This window comes from Dipodomys merriami, unplaced genomic scaffold, assembly GCF_024711535.1.
Source record: "Dipodomys merriami isolate MVZ:Mamm:240054 unplaced genomic scaffold, mDipMer1.0.p SCAF_11, whole genome shotgun sequence".
NCBI lineage: Eukaryota > Metazoa > Chordata > Mammalia > Rodentia > Heteromyidae > Dipodomys > Dipodomys merriami.
The window spans coordinates 42,144,012-42,160,359 of NW_027202382.1; the positions used below are offsets into that span (position 1 = coordinate 42,144,012).

The 16,348-nt window shown below is 41.8% G+C and overlaps 1 protein-coding gene across 7 annotated transcripts in view; it reads left to right on the forward strand.

Moving 5' to 3' along the window:
* Window positions 1-16,348, forward strand: part of Ralgps1 (Ral GEF with PH domain and SH3 binding motif 1) — a 247,886-nt gene that overhangs the window by 97,615 nt on the left and 133,923 nt on the right. For all 7 annotated transcript variants that reach the window (XM_070013898.1, XM_070013843.1, XM_070013853.1 and 4 more), the window contains exon 8: window positions 10,495-10,621. In XM_070013898.1, the coding sequence (XP_069869999.1) occupies window positions 10,495-10,621 (127 nt within the window). The remainder of the gene's footprint in view (window positions 1-10,494; window positions 10,622-16,348) is intronic.

Below are 16,348 nucleotides of genomic sequence, written 5' to 3' on the forward strand. Positions count from 1 at the left end.
GAATACTCATGACCTGAAGTTATGTGCCAGGAGCCCAGCACCTGGAAGAAATACAGGGCCCGGAGACAGAGAGCTATATGAAAGATGCTTAGAACTATGCCCAAGGTTTAGTAAGAGCTAGAGAAGCACTACCTGCTATGATTATTACCAGTATTTTTATTTACAGTTCTTCTTGGCTATTGTCACATGGGCTCTACGTAGAGGCCCTTCTGTGTAGGACCTGGACTGCTGCCATCTCCCAGCTGGTCTGATCTTACAGTCTGTTCTGCACTACTGCTGGAGTGAGCACTGTTAAACACACAGCTCTGGGGTTTCCACATTATGATAATGGCTGATTTTAGTGTTCTCCTTGCCCCTGTGCCCACTCTGCCCTACCTTGCTGGATCAGAGTCCCCAATTGTTCCTCCAAAGCAGGATCTCCACTATAACCATTGTGATGCCACACTTTTGTTGTTGTTGTTGTTGGTCATGGGGCTTGAACTCAGGGCTTGGGTGCCGGCCAGTGCCACACTTTTTAATATGCCATTTGAGACTCATTCATCACCTCTAGTGTTATGATTATTGTGTCAGCATAGTTTTGACCATTGTAATCCACTGTAATCCTGGCTACTCCAGTGGCAGTAGTCGGAGAATCACTGAGGCCAGCCTGGCCAAAAGTTAGCCTCATCCCATCTCGTCAAATAAGCTCTGTGTGGTAGCATGCTTCTGTAATCCTGTGTGGGAAGCATAGGTAGAAGATCATGGTTCAAGGCTAGCCTTAGGAAAAGTATGAGACCCTCTTTGAAAAATAACAGTCCAGAGCCAGTGGTTCATGCCTATAATCCTAGCTACTCAGATGGCTGAGATCTGAGGATCACGGTTCAAAGCCAGCCCAGGCAGGAAACTCGTGAGATACTTTATCTCCAATTAACTACTCAAAAAAGCCAGAAGTGGCACTGTGGCTCAAGTGATAGAACACTGGCCTTGAGCAAAAGAATCTCAGAGCCAGCAACCAGGCCAAGTTTTCAAGCCCCAGGACCAGCAAATAAATAAATAAATAACTGAAGCAAAATAGGTCTAGGGCATAGCTCAAGTAGTATAGTACCTGCTTACATACTGAATTCAAGCCTAGTACTTCTAGAAGGGAAGGCAGAGAAGGTACTGAGCCTAAATGAGAGAGAGGGTTGTTATGTCCTAGTGGGTGATTTTTGAGGGACAATTGCATCTGGGATGCACTTGATACTTGAAAATACACAGGGAATATAACAGGCATTTTGGCAATGGCAGCAAAGCTTCTGTGGATTTTTTTCCTGCCCTCTGATGGTACTGAGGATTGAGCTCAAGACCTTGTACTTGCTAAGCAGGCATTCTGCCACTTGAGCCATTCCTCTAAGTCATACCTACTTCCAGAACATAAAATAAAACCATAAACCTTTTGGCCATGAGCAGCAGAGCATCAACTACCACTAGCAACAAAGCAGTCCAGAACCCCCAAATCATGTACACAAGAGATGCAAGAATTGGCCGGAGGAATTTTCTATTAAAACATGGCCACAATCAGCTCATTCTTTCTCTTTTGATTGGTATTCACAGTTCATACTTTGTGACTTGTGATTGAAACTCTGTTTTCAAGTTGAGCTAAAGCAGCTGAAAAGTAGAATAAGCAGTGGACATGGTAGTCACATGACATGGCATTCATCTGTCCCAGTCAATACCAAACTGCCAAAGGCAAGTTCCCATCCTTCCCCTACCTTTATTCAAAGCAACACTTGCTATAAACTGTTGTTGCCTTAGAGCATCCCTTAGTGCTCCTACCTTGAAGTCATTTCTCATGCCTTCTGTGGCCTCTGGCACCTCTCCAGCCCCATCTATGCTCACTGAAATCTTTCAAGACTCTTTCAGGACTCCCTCACTCTTTTGTTGCTCCTTCCTGAAATGGACTTTGTTCTCCTCCTCTAGAACCCTCTTGATGTTCTCTGACCCTTCTTTGTCTTTGCTAGACTAGCCCTTTAACATTGCCCAGTCAGTTTGAACAACTGTAACTTACATTTTGTGCCTGGCCATTCATCCATCTCCAGACCAGCTCTGGTCCCCAAATGGATCCATGGAAAATGCATATTAGGGAATCAATCTCAAGGTCCCAGCTCCACTCTTGTTTTCTTGTGGGAATATCTCCTAAGATTGTCATGGGCAAAATTAAAAAATGATCACATACAAAGACATCATAATGAAACCCACCAGACACTTTGAAGAAGAAGAGGAAGAAGGTGGGCTAAGGGAATATAATAGAGAAGGTGAACTTGTTCCAAATACACCATGGAATCATTACAATGAAACCTCTGTGTACTATTCATTTAAAATATGCTAATAGAGAATGTTAAAAAAAAAGAAAAGGAGGGAAAATATTATTGGAAATACTTGATGAAAAGTATGCCATGAGAGTATATGTTGTGTATACATGTGTGGGATTGGATACATGCATTTGTGTGTGTGACTGTTAGATACATTTTTTGGGGGGGTCCGGTAGTGGGGCTTGAACTCTGGGCCTGGGTGCTGTCCCTCAGCTCTTCAGATCAAGGCTAGCGCTCTACCACTTGAGCCATAGCACCACTTCCGGCTTTTTTCTTTTTGCTTATGTGGTGCTGAGGAATCAAACCCAGGGCCTCAGGCATGCAAGGCAAGCGCTCTACCACTGAGCCACCTTCCCAGCCCTTAGATACTTTTTTTTTTTGTCGGTCATGGGGCTTGAACTCTGGGCGTGGGCACTGTCCCTCAGCTCTTCAGCTCAAGCTAGCACTCTACCACTTGAGTCACAGCACCACTTCTGGCCTTTTCTGCTTATGTGGTGCTGAGGAATCGAACCCAGGGCCTCATGCATGCAAGGCAAGCACTCTACCACTGAGCCACCTTCCCAGCCCCATAGATACTTTTTTTTAAAGATAAAATGACTCATAAATATAGAATGAATACTTGTTAATGATTTTATTTAACTCATTAATTAATAAGCAAACCAGTAAGACATAGACATTGTTTTCTTTGGTTCTCCAAGGAGAACCCAGAGTACTACACTGTGTGTGTGTGTGTGTGTGTGTGTGTGTGTGTGTGTGTGTGTGTGTGTGTGTGTGTGTGTGTGTGTGTGTGTGTGTGTGTGTGTGTGTGTGTGTGTGTGTGTGTGTGTGTCCAAGTTCTGGGCTTGAACTCAAGGCATAGGCGCTTGTCCCTGAGCTTTTTTGCTAATGGCTAGTGCTCTACTACTTGAGCCACAACTCTACTTCCAGCTTTTTGGTGATTAATTGGAGATAAGAGTTTCACAGACTTTTCTGTCTGGGCTGGCTTCAAAACCATGTTCCTCAGATCTCTCAGCCTACTAAGTAGCATAGGATTACAGGCAATGCTTTTTATACTCAAGTAAGATATGTTATAAGAACTTTTAGAAGCCGGGCGCTGGTGGCTCATGCCTGTAATCCTAGCTACTCAGGAGGCTGAGATCTGAGGATCGCGGTTCAAAGCCAGCCCGGGCAGGAGAGACTGTGAGACTCCTATCTCCAATAAACCACCAGAAAACCAGAAGTGGCGCTGTAGCTCAAGTGGTAGAGCGCTCGCCTTGAGCTGAAGAGCTGAGGGACAGTGCCCAGGCCCAGAGTTCAAGTCCCACGACTGACAAAAAAAAAAAAAGAATTTTTAAAACCAATGCAAAATAATTCAATATTCCCAATGTAGTAAAATTTGCTTTTCTGTAGGCAGGAATTATTTACATGGCTACATTTTCTACTAATTAATTTCTATCTTAATAGGCTTTAAGGCAGCCTTCAGCAAAGATAATAGGCAGTTAATTCAGATACCACACAATTGCAAAGTCATACCTTCCTTATATTACATATAATCAACTCCATTGCATTTATTATTTTATAATACATATTTTATAATACATTATTTTATAATACATATTATTTTATAATACATATATTTTATAATACATATTTTATAATACATATTATTTTATAATACATATTATTTTATAATACATATGTATTATAAAATAATTTTTTTTTCTTATTTTTTAGAAACTGATATTAGGTATCCAAGGAGGTAAAAATTACTTTCAAAATGCGCCAGTTCCATTCCATACTTACCTGCTGAATCCATTGGTCCATAGATTATTGACTGCACTAAAAATTCTTTCCATACCAACTGTGGACACTGGAATTGAAATCGAATTCTGAGCCAGTTTTAACATATTTGGAGCAACAGGCTCATTGTTGAAAATATTTCCACATATCAGGAAATGTTATTCTCTCAGGGCAAAGGAACAAGATACCAATGTCCTCATAAAGTGAGTTTGGAGGAACTTTTCTTTTTCCCTCTCCATGGAGACAACGTTCCAGATTTGGACTACTTTACCAGAAAGAGAAGGTCATGAATAGCCCGCAGAGCACCCACTTCCAGGTCTGGCAGCATGACCTGTGGTCATCCTGGCTTTGACCCGGTGGTTTATTTCTCTCCTGTATCCTTTGGAGTAGTAGCACCAAGAAAATGAGCTAACATGAATAATAAGAGGACTTCATTTCTACCTTGAAGTTTAATTCATTTTGGCTATACATTCATGTGCCATTGTTTTTTTTCTTAGCCTCTTATACATTTTTGCTTTTTGCCTTTTTTGTAGAGTCCTAAACTTCTTTTATTGATATTTTTATATAGTAAGCTCTTGGGTTTAGTTATTTCCATAGATTTGGTAATTAGATTTTTAGCATATCAATTTCTAATTTTACCTGTCAATGTATTCTCCTTTCCCTGCTAGCCTGATGTTCTTAGCCTCTTGAGTTTAATGTTTAGTTCATTTTTATTGATAATAGTTCTTTCTGTTTAACTATAAATGAATTGCAAATGGTGAACTTTTTCTTAGCATTTTTTGGGGGGGGAGGGTCCGGTTGTGGGGCCTGAACTCTGGGCCTGGGCACTGTCCCTCAGCTCTTCAGCTCAAGGCTAGCACTTTACCACTTGAGCCACAGCGCCACTTCTGGCTTTTTTTCTTTTTGCTTATGTGGTGCTGAGGAATCGAATCCAGGGCCTCATGCATGCAAGGCAAGCGCTTTACCACTGAGCCACCTTCCCAGCCCTGGGCACCATTTTTGCTTTATCACATAGTGATAAAATATTTTCATTGTTGGTGGTTTGTCAGTTGTCCATAATCTTGGTTTTTATTTCCTTTTTGCCTAAGAATTATTAGACTATTTAGGAATTTCCAAGGAGTTGGGTTTCTACATGTTCACTGCCTTTGTCATTACTCTCATGCAACAAATACTTGAGGAGTGTTTTTTCGGTGTTGGAAGCACACATATTCAGGGGACAGTACAGAATGTGGCCAGCACTGTCACCTTCTTCACAGGATTTCTTTGCTAAGTGAGACACACATGCTAAAAAGGTAAAAATACATCAAAATAGTAACATATACCATTGAATAAGATCTCAGGGCCCTAAGACTACTAAGTAGCTTCGTGATGCATAGGCACTGAAGGTTCTCTTAATCTCACATCCTTACCTCTTTTCCTTGACATGAATGGTTTTAGTATCTGTTTGACTCCTGGTAAGCAAGTAATCTATTTTCTCATATGTAGTTCTGATGGCTTATTTCTGAGGCTTTCCATAAACTCTAAAATCTAAAGGACCTCAATTCATGTGAGGTTTACAGTTTGTGGTTCTACTTGTAGTAAAAGTTTAAAACATGTGTAAATAAATGCTGTTATTTTCTGAGTAAACAAACTCTATATTTAAGAAACTAAATCTCAAAAGGCTTTTTATCAGCATAATATGTGCACATTAATTTTTAAAAATCACTAAGTACTGAAAGGCTTACTGAAATAACTGACTTTCTGCACTTTCTCCCACCCACCCTCCCCAGAGGCAGCCACTGCCAGCGACCCAGCAGCTTCTTCTGGTATCTGCCACACTTACACCCATGTGCATTTGCCACAATTTCCCTATCCACTTTAGAGAGTATCTAGTGACATTTTCGTGTGATAGATTTGTTTAGTCCCTAGAACTACTCTTTCTTTCTTCAAAAATACATCACTATAGTTAAATCAGTTTTGTTAAATGAGTAGTGTCTTAATGGTTAGGAGTAAGTAAATATACTTTTCTATATAGACAAATAATAAATTATAGCATGTTCTTGAATATTTTCTCATCCTCTTGGATATTCTAATTTCCTTGAAAAAAAAATAGTTCTTGGACCAGGGATGTAGTGTAGTGGTAGAGCCCTTGCCTAGCATGGTAGAAGGTCCTAGCTTCAATACCTAGCACCATTCTCGCTCTCTCTCTCTCGCTCTCTCTCTCTCTCTCTCTCTCTCCTTATTGACCATTTGTTTATTAGATACACATATCCATGCAAATTTTTATAATGGTCTTTATTTTTTGTTATTTATGCCTCCTCCATACCCCATAGGGAGTCTTCTTTTTTTTTTTTTTTTTTTTGGGTCCAGTCGTGGGGCCTGAACTCTGGGCCTGGGCGCTGTCCCTCAGCTCTTCAGCTCAAGGCTAGTGCTCTACCACTTGAGCCACAGCACCACTTCCAGCTTTTTTCTTTTTGCTTATGTGGTGCTGAGGAATGGAACCCAGGGCCTCAGGCATGCAAAGCAAGTGCTCTACCACTGAGCCACCTTCCCAGCCCTTTTTTTTTTTTTTTTTGAGATGTCCATCCAGGCTTGATTCATTGTGGACTAGTTAGTTGTCTTAAGGACTGATACTCATTGGGCTTCCCAGAATCTCCTTTATCATCCCTGGATTGGACCTACTGTTGCCTGTATATTTCTTACTGCCCCTAGTTTATTCCTTCATATTGCTAAAGGAAATTTTCAGTTGTCAAATCTATCATGAGAAATATGTGGGGTGGGGACGTGGCTTAATGATAGAGTTCCTCAGTACTACATAAACAGAAAACTCCAGAAGTGGTGCTGTGGCTCAAGTGGTAGAGTGTTAGTCTTGAGCACAAAAGCTCAGGGACAGTGCCCAGGCCCTGAGTTCAAGCCCCAGGACTGGCAAAACAAACAGAGAGAAAGTTTCTTAATGTTTCCTAGCAATTCATGCATTATTCTTGAGCAGTCTGCCACTGTCTTGACTCTCATTTGTAGGCACTTAATGGACCAATGAGGTTAACCAGATCTAGCTCTTCTGAGTGTGGGAGGGCACAGGTGACAGGATGCATCTCTGCGGTGTTGTCTGTACAGTTACTGGACTAGAGCTAAGCGAGCTAAACATCACAGGGGCATGGGCAGTGATCCAGCTGAAACTAAAGAAATGTAGGCACTGTATACTGGCATGATTTAGTTGGCGTGGATAAGGACATCAGGGTTGGTTTAATTGCTGGGCAAATGTAAATGCTTGCAAAGAAGTCAGCACATTAATAGGGTGCTGGAGGCTCACACTTACACTCCTATCTACTCAGGGAGCTGAGTTGTAAGGATTGCAGTTCGAAGCCAGCCAGGGCAGAAAGGTCTGTGAAATGCCCATCTCCAATTAACTACCAAAAAAGCCAGAAGTTAAGCTCACATGGTAGAGTTCTTTGGGATAGCACCCAGGCCTTGAGTTCAAGCTCCAGGATTGGCACAAAAAGAAACCCCCCAAAAACAAAACAAAACAAAAAACTTACTGAACACTTAGGTGAGGGCCTGATTAATTTCACAAAGGGGGAGGGGGACAGTACACACCAGGTAAGTGGTTCTGCACTGGGTATGAATTATTTGGTAAATTTGTCTCATGCAAAGTCTCATGGACTTTCCTGTCCAGGCACAATCCTCAGATCTCAACCTTCTGAGTAGCTAGAATTACAGGCATGAGCCACTAGCTCCTGGCAAATTCATCATTCTTTAGGAGCTTAAATTCAGGGACCTTGTTATCATATCCTGGTATAGCTGATAATTGAGTCTTCAGGACTGAAGTTTCTGTCCAGGCTAGCTTCCAAACTAGCCTTCCAATCTCAGCAGATTGAATAGCTAGGATTTGCAGGTGTGAGCCACTGTTGCCTGGCTGAATTTGCCATTCTTGTCATTCTGTGTGTGTTCATGCATGTCTGTGTGCCAGCCCTAGGGCTTGACCTCAGGGCCTAGGCACTGTCCTTGAACTTTTTATGTTCGAGGCTAGTGTTCTACCATTTGAGCCACAGATCTACTTCTGGCTTCCTGCTTGTTAATTGGAAATAAGTCTCATGGGCTTTTCTTCCTGGACTGGCTTTGAATGGCGGTCTTCAAATCTCAGCTTCCTGAGTAGCTAGGATTACAGGAATGAGCCACACCAAGACCCGGCAAATTTGTTGTTCTTTGGGGCTTAAACTCAGGGACTTTGCATTCCTATCCTGGTGTGGCTCATGATTGAATCTTGAGGACTTTCCTACCGACGCTAGCTTCCAACTTCAGTCCTCCAGATCTCAGCTGACTGAATATCTTGGATATTCAGAGGCATGAGTCTCTGGTGCCAGAGTGACTTTGTCATTCTTAAGTGATCCTTTCAAATGCCACCTCTCTATCTCTTCTTGACACTTCTCTTGATGGCAACTTATTTAGGTCCATGGTTTCTACTCATTTACCATATTGCTATAAAACATATCTCATTTTTCTATTGAATCAAATTTCCCAAGTATGTACAGACAAATCACCTAATTCTTGTGATTATGAAACTGAAGTAGAGACAACAGTCTTGGATCCTTTCCCTCTAGGCTTTGTAAAGATTAGATGGGTTGTTTACAACAGTGTTTACAAACAGCTAATTCAAGATGGTATTTCCTGTCCATTTGTTACTGTAATGAATTACAGCCTCAAATTAACAAGCCAGTTAAGCAGCTGCTGTTCCTAGCATCTGCTAGCATCCTACTCTGATGTATCCTGTTTTTTGTGTTTTGGGTTTTTTTTTTTTGAAGTGGAAAAAAAAAAAGATCTCCATTGTTTTCAGCACTGAAAACTTCCTTTCAGTTTGTTCTACCTTTTCTCTGAAAGACTATCACTGCTTGTCTACACTGGGCTGTCTCAGGGTTGATCTCATGGCTGTCTCATGAAGATCATGGAGGCATTAAGCAAGGCCTGGCCAAAGCAGCCTGGGTGTTGCTGCCTGGGGATCCTCAAACCCAGGTCCCAGGAGCTGTAGTTCCCCCCAATGCTGGGCAGTCATTGTTCCACTTGGCCTTGCTGCAAGGTGGGCATTGGAACACAGTCTGTTCCACAGTCTGTTGGTCCAGGTCCTTGCACAGACTATAGGGATTTTTCAAGATGAAGTTTAGTCAAGGATGCTTAGTCAAGGCTTAGCCCTGAGCCACCGACTCCAGAAGCACTGGCCCTGGCAGCTGGACTTGAGGGCATTGCCAGCATCAACCACATGTGTGACAAAGCCAGCCCCCCTGGTCTCCAGTGGCCACCCTAGTCCCTCCTCCCAAGTCCGGCCTCCCAGTCTTGACTCCCTTCTTAAAGTCATTGTGTTTGGGGAGACCTGCTGCTATTTCTGGTATTGGACCTTGACTTGGGACATGCAGGACTCCCACCAACATAAGTCCTTCACATCAAGTCTTGGTCCCTAGGATTTTTTTAATATTTTTTTTGGGGTCCGGTCATGGGGCCTGAACTCTGGGCCTGGACACTGTCCCTCAGCTCTTCAGCTCAAAGCTAGGGCTATACCACTTGAGCCACAGTGCCACTTCCGGCTTTTTTCTTTTTGCTTATGTGGTGCTGAGGAATCGAACCCAGGGCCTCATGCATGCAAGGCAAGCGCTCTACCACTGAGCCACCTTCTCAGCCCCTTCCTAGGAGTTTTGAATTCTACTCCTTCCTTTCCCAGACTTGGTGTACACCTTGAGCCACACTCTCTCCAAGGTCACCAACTTTATGCCTCTGCAAGATAACTCTCCAAGAAGCTTGCTTCTCTCCTCACTGGCTGTGGGTACCTGCTCATGCTGGGTGCTTAGCTAGGTCAATCAGTAGATGACTACTTGTGGAAGATAAAGTTGTCCTTTTTTAAAAATTATACCCTACCTAGTGAAATATGACATAGGTAGGTGCTGGGGACTCTGAAGAAGACAGCATAGGTTGGAGTGAGTCACATGAAAGGTCCTGGCACCTTCTGCCACAATGGAGGGTGGGGGAAGTGGTAGAACTCAAGGAAGGACACCTGGTATACCTATAATATAGTCTCCAGGTGACCTTGAACTGTCAGCTTCACTCTCTGAGTTCCATGCTCAGGTTGAGTCTCTGTACCTGAGGGAGATCAGTACTGTAGGGGATGGGGGGCTGGCTAGGTAATGTGATGGTTACCTTCCATGTGAGAATTTGTAAAAATGACAAGCCTGAGGCTAGGAAACTTTCTATCTCCACATGAAGCAGCCTTTTAAAATCTTGATTTATACAAGGAATTGGCACACCACCATCATACCCTTTAAGATGTTTCTTTTTTGTTCTTTGCTCACAGCTCTCCTCTCCCTTTAGCTTCTCTGCTTTATTTCTTTTCTCTCTTATGATCTATAATTTCTTCTTATTCCAGCTTTTGAATAGAAAAGACAAGACCACCTTTGAGAAATTGGACTACCTGATGTCCAAGGAAGATAATTATAAACGGACTCGGGAATATATTCGAAGCCTGAAGATGGTGCCCAGCATTCCCTATCTAGGTAAGAGTTTGAATTGGCTTATTATTATTTTTTTAAGAAACATGCTTAGTGCCAATTAAGATGTTTTTACAGTTTCTAGTTGAGGAATTTCCAGGAAGCAGCAGGGATCATTGGGTAAAGAGGCAACTGGTTGACTTCTTGGATTGGAACATACTGTTTATACTTCCCTGGGTTGGAAACCCAGCTGTGAGGAAGAAACAAGGGATATTATGCATCTTATATATGTGATCTGTGAACCCCAGCCTCCTAGGGTATAGCCCAGACAGGTCACAGCGATGGAAACCCAGGTGCAAACCTGTGTTCTGGTTCTCTGAGTGCTATTTGCATGTTTCATAAGATTTGTACAAGTAAACTTCTAGTATCAACTGATTTTTGAAATTTTTATTGTTATTATAAAGGTGATGTGTAGAGGGATTATAGTTATATAAGTCAGGTAATGAGTACATTTCTTTTTAGACAGTGTCACCCCTTCCCTCACTCTCTCCCAATTTTTCCCTCCTGTCCCTACTCACAAGTCGTATAGTTCATTTTCGACATAGTTTCTACTGAGTACTGCTGCATTTGTTCCCTCCATTCCTGTGTCTCCCCTGACCCTCTAAAAGACAGATATATGAACAAACAAGACAAAAAAAGAAAACAAAAACAACAATAAAGGAAAAAAATCTCTTGTTTCCATATCCTGGAGTTCATTTTGACAAATATTATTACTATTATTATTGGCCAGTTGTGGGGCTTGAACTCTGGGTCTAGGCACTGTCTTTGAGCAACTTTTTACTCAAGGCTAGGACTCTACAACTTGAGCTACAGCACCAATTCCAGCTTTTTCTGTGATTAATTGGAGATAAGAGTCTCATGGACTTTCCTGCCTAGGCTGGCTTTGAACCACGATCCTTAGATCTCAGCCTCCTGAATAGTAAGGATTACAGGTGTGAGCCACTAGCTCCTGGCTTGATAAATATTATTTTATATGATCAGAGGCACAGAGGCATTGCACCTTTGTGTTCCTCCTCTAAGGATTGTCTCACTGTGTGTGAATGTCCCAGTGTATTTTAGAGCTAGCTTCTACATGAGAAAAAACATGTGCCATTTGTCTTTCTCACAATGTGTCATTAGCTTACCTCACTTAAAATGATTTGTGCTAGGTCCATTCATTTCCCTGCAAATGACACAATATTATTCTTTCTAATGGCTGTGTAATATTACATTGTGTGTAGGTACCCATTTTTGGATCCACTGATCTATTGTAGGGCATCAGGGCTGTTTCCATAACTTGGCTATTGTGAATAGTGCAGCAGTGAACATAGATATGCAAGTATCTTCTTTCTGGTATCCTGGCTCATGATATTCTGGGTAGATTTTGCTGGTTAGAAAATTGTATAGGTTTAATGTAAGGAATTAGGAAAAGAAAAAAATATTACCCATTCATTATCCCACCTGAAGTATTTTGCTCCTTACCATTCATTTGTGCAGATCCAAAGCACATTCACTCTATCATCACACCTAACGTTATCATCTTCATTTCTGTGCTGTGACTCCATCAGATGGACTTGTCAAACTTGATTCTGCTTTCTAATATTGACCACTTAACTTATTTCTATACTTTTTGTAGTAAAAATTTTGTCACAAAAACTCTTTTGTTATTACCTTGCCTTGTGATAATTTCCTCAAACTGTGGTTCAGAACCAAACTCGTGCACAAATGTGTGTTTTCATGTACATTTTCAAAATGCTCTCCAGGAAGGTGTGTCAGCTCACATGTTCATTAGAGAGATGAAATCATCTTTCTCTCACACGCACACTGTGCCTCTCCTCCCTCACTCCTTCTCTTCCTTCTTTGTTTCTTTGCCAACTTGATAAATGGAAACTGCTTAGAGTTTTGGCCTTAGGGTTATATTAATTTTAGGGAGTAAAGTCTTTTTATTCTTTTTTCTAACACATTTTTTAGCACCTCTGAAAAGACGATGCATCTTTCAATTGATGATAACACCTTCTAACATTATTTAACTGGCAGCACTTTTTTCTTAGCGATACATGAAAGATATACCTCATAATAGATGACATTTAAATTTATTGAAATATGAATTTGATACAGTATAGAATATATGTAATTCTTCTCACTTTAATATGCAAAATAGTCAAGGCTATACTTTTTCCTGTAATTGCTGCTTTTGTTGCATCCTACATGTTTGGGTACATAACATTCTCAATGATACTCTACTATTCTGCAATTGTCATTTCAGTTTTTCTGTGTGCTATCTTATTTTCCATTTTTATCCTATAAATTATATTTCATTGAATTTTAGATTTTAATGTTTTAAGTTTCTGTGTTTTAGGGATGATACTTGAAAAGAGCATGTAGTTGGACCTTGCCTTTTACTATGGTAGATAACTCTTTCATATTTGTTTACTCTTATGCTGTATAGTTGAACTAAATTGCATTCTGTGCTTTCTTTTTTCATACTTTCTCACCCTCTCCTTGTTCTTTTCTTTTGCTTGCCAAAACAACACTGTCTTTCTACTTGATGGCTGTCAGTTCCCCATTTCAGGTTGAGAGAAATTAGTCCATCCTAACTTTACAAGAGGCTATCCATCAAGGGATGGGATTGTGTTACAGAGTGAGAATAACTTGCTGCCATCTATTGTTTATGTTTTTATTTGTTCCTTTAAAAAACAAACAGAGGGGCTGGGAAGGTGGCCCAGTGGTAGAGTGCTTGCCTTGCATCATGAGGCCCAGGGTTCGATTCCTCAGCACCACATAAGCAAAAAGCCGGAAGTGGCGCTGTGGCTCAAGTGGTAGAGCGCTAGCCTTGAGCTGAAGAGCTGAGGGACAGCGCCCAGGCCCAGAGTTCAGGCCCCACAACCGGACCCCCAAAAAAAAAAACAAAAAAAAAACAGAGTCTTGCTATGTAGCCCAGCATGGTATCCAACTTGAAATCCTTCTGTCTCTGCCTCCTGAATATTGTGATCATAGGTGTGTACCACTATACCCACTTCTGTCTAATGGCTGAATTAGTGGAGGTGATCCAGGATTGTTAACAATGGCTTCTTTTCTCTAACAAGAATGCTCATGAGAGCTGCCAGGTATGAGCTGCCCTCTGTGCCTAGCATTTTGTTAGGCATTTGAAAACACGAGCTCATTGAGTGTTCACAACAGCACAGGCACTGAGAGGTTGCCTGGGGTCACATAACCAGAAAATGATAAAGCCAGGTCCAGGTCCAGATGGTCTAGCTATCAGCCCTAAACTCTGGACACTACCTCTTCTGATTTCCTGTTTCTGCTGTGCAGAGCATTTTTTCTTATCCCTCCATGTGGTTGTCTCTGTATGTTTTCTACCATTTGTGAATTGTGGGTGACCAGGTATTATCTGAAGTAGATGGCATCTGTTCGGGCCTTTTCTTTTTTTAGTGATGTTCTCTGTTGTTGGGTCACAAAGAAGTGCTACTTTGGGTTTCCAGGGTCATTGGTCAGCATTCCCTGGCCTTTGCGCCTCTTGCCACTCAGTGCCGGGATAGATACAGCTCTCCTTCTCCTAGATCACGTCATCCCAGCTGCCTCTCCCTGGCAAGTGCTTCACAGAGCATCCTGGAGTCCTGGACTCTCCTGCTTGGCTTTCCTGATGTGGCTCTGAGTGAGCCCAGCCTGTGGTTCTGTCCCTTTATTCTTTCTCATGACAGTTGCCTGCTCCCATTTGGAAGAAATGTAACACTTGTCTCAGTATTGCAGAGCAACCCTGACATGTATACTTTGGAGGGAGTAGAGTCCAGAAGGTCCTTGGACTCTTAACTGCTTCCTTTTAGGACTGTATGAGGGGTGGTAACTGTGCGGTTCCACTTTGGATAAAAAAGCACAAAGCAAGAACTCTATCTGTCCTGAGGGAACTTGGGGTGGAGATGGGGGTGTCACCTGCTGTCTGATGGTCATGGATAGACCCTGCTCAAACCCAGCTTGAGGTTTCAATCTTGAATTCCTCTTGAAAACCCAACCTGTCCCAGAATGGATTTGTTTATCTTAAGGAGAAGCAGTTACATAATTCCTGGAAAGTACAATATAGGAAAAAATGTCTGAAGCCATTTGTTTTTCTCTGGCAAAATTCTCCCTGCAGGCTTTTCCTCCTAGAGTGGGAGGGAGTTACTCTTAGGAGGAACTTTAGGTCAGTCTCTGACATTTAAAGCTGATCAGCTGATGCCACAGTTCAGCTCACTGCTTCAGAAGGTATTCACCTCCAATGGCAAACATGGGTTTTCTTTCTGTAAGGATTCTCTTAACCCTCTTTGAAGGTTCTATGCGAGCTGGGTTCCTAGACCTCCCAGTGAAGATGCCCATGAAGTCCTTGTGGTTGTCTGACCTTCTGTGTGGGTGTGTACCCCAGCTACTTTACTGCCTAGCAGAGGGCCAGTTGGCTGCACTTTGGTGTCCTGAGTTCCTTGTGAAGCCTAATTTAAAAAACACAGGGAAAAAATATTGCATTTAAAAAATAAGAGTTTCTTTGGGTCAGTATCTTCCAAATTACTTCTAAGTGTGAAGATACTGTTGGGAAATAGGCCAGCTATTTGTGTCTTATTTTATTATAGCTTTTCCCTAAAACATCCAATTCCAATCGAAATGATAGCAAAAGCAGGCAAAGGTCTTTGAAGAATGGCTATGCTACTTACTTTCTAAATAGATTGATTTAGGAGGTGTTTGGTTTTCACTACTTATTATTCCTTCCAGGAAATAACTAAATAAAATTAGGAATGTGATGGATTTTAAATGCTTTAGAGGTGATTCTAAAAGTATCATAGCAGTGTAGAAATTTGTGACTTCTCAAGGAATAAAAAATTAGGTATCCTGACAGTTTTGAATAGCAGAAAATATTTAGACATTCTTGGTACATTTACCCAGACCTCTAAAATGTGAAGGAAATTTCTAAAACCTAAGCCATTCCTTTAAACAAGCAATCTTTTCTCTTTTTAAAAAGCAAGGCCTTTATTTTCAAATCTAAATTCTGAAGTTTAGGGAGGACATTGTTCAAAAAGAGATTTACTCTTTAGCTGACTTATGTAACTGTAACCCCTCTTAAATAACCCCTCTTTAAATAACAATAAATAAATTAAAAATTTTAAGAATTCTAAAGTTTAAAACAAAATCCAGGTTTGGAAATATTAAACATACAAGGTTGAACTGTCTGGTATCTAAAAAGACTTTCAAAGAGAAGTGGGCATTTTTCAATGTACTCCAATGTCCCAGAGCCCCCAGCACAGCCAGGTGAGTGAAGATCTCCTGTTTTGAGCCTGAGGGCAGCTGCACCAGGCCTCGTCTGATAGCAGGTGCTCTCACTCCCCCCCCAAACCCCCCTGAATGTTCAGGGATACTTGTGACACACTACCTTCCTCCTGGAGCTCACAGTCCAGCTGTAAACACTGTCCATGAAGAAGGAAGGAGATATGAGCTAACTGTTATGAAGGGAAAGGCAAAAGAGCATATAAAAGGTGCCCCACCCCATCTGGGAGTCCTAGGAAGGGTTTTCTGGAGAAAGCTGGGTACAGAAGTAGGGAGATGAGCATCCCTGACAGAGATGACAGCTTATGCAAGAATCCTGAAGTGGGGAAAACATGTTTGCTAGAAAATCTGGCTGGAGAATGGAGAATGAGGGGGAGGGTATTGTGAGAAGCAGCTGGTGTGGAAGGGAGGGACTGAACACTGGGAGTGGGGAGCTCAGGTTCTGACCTGACCAAAGGCAGCAGGGAA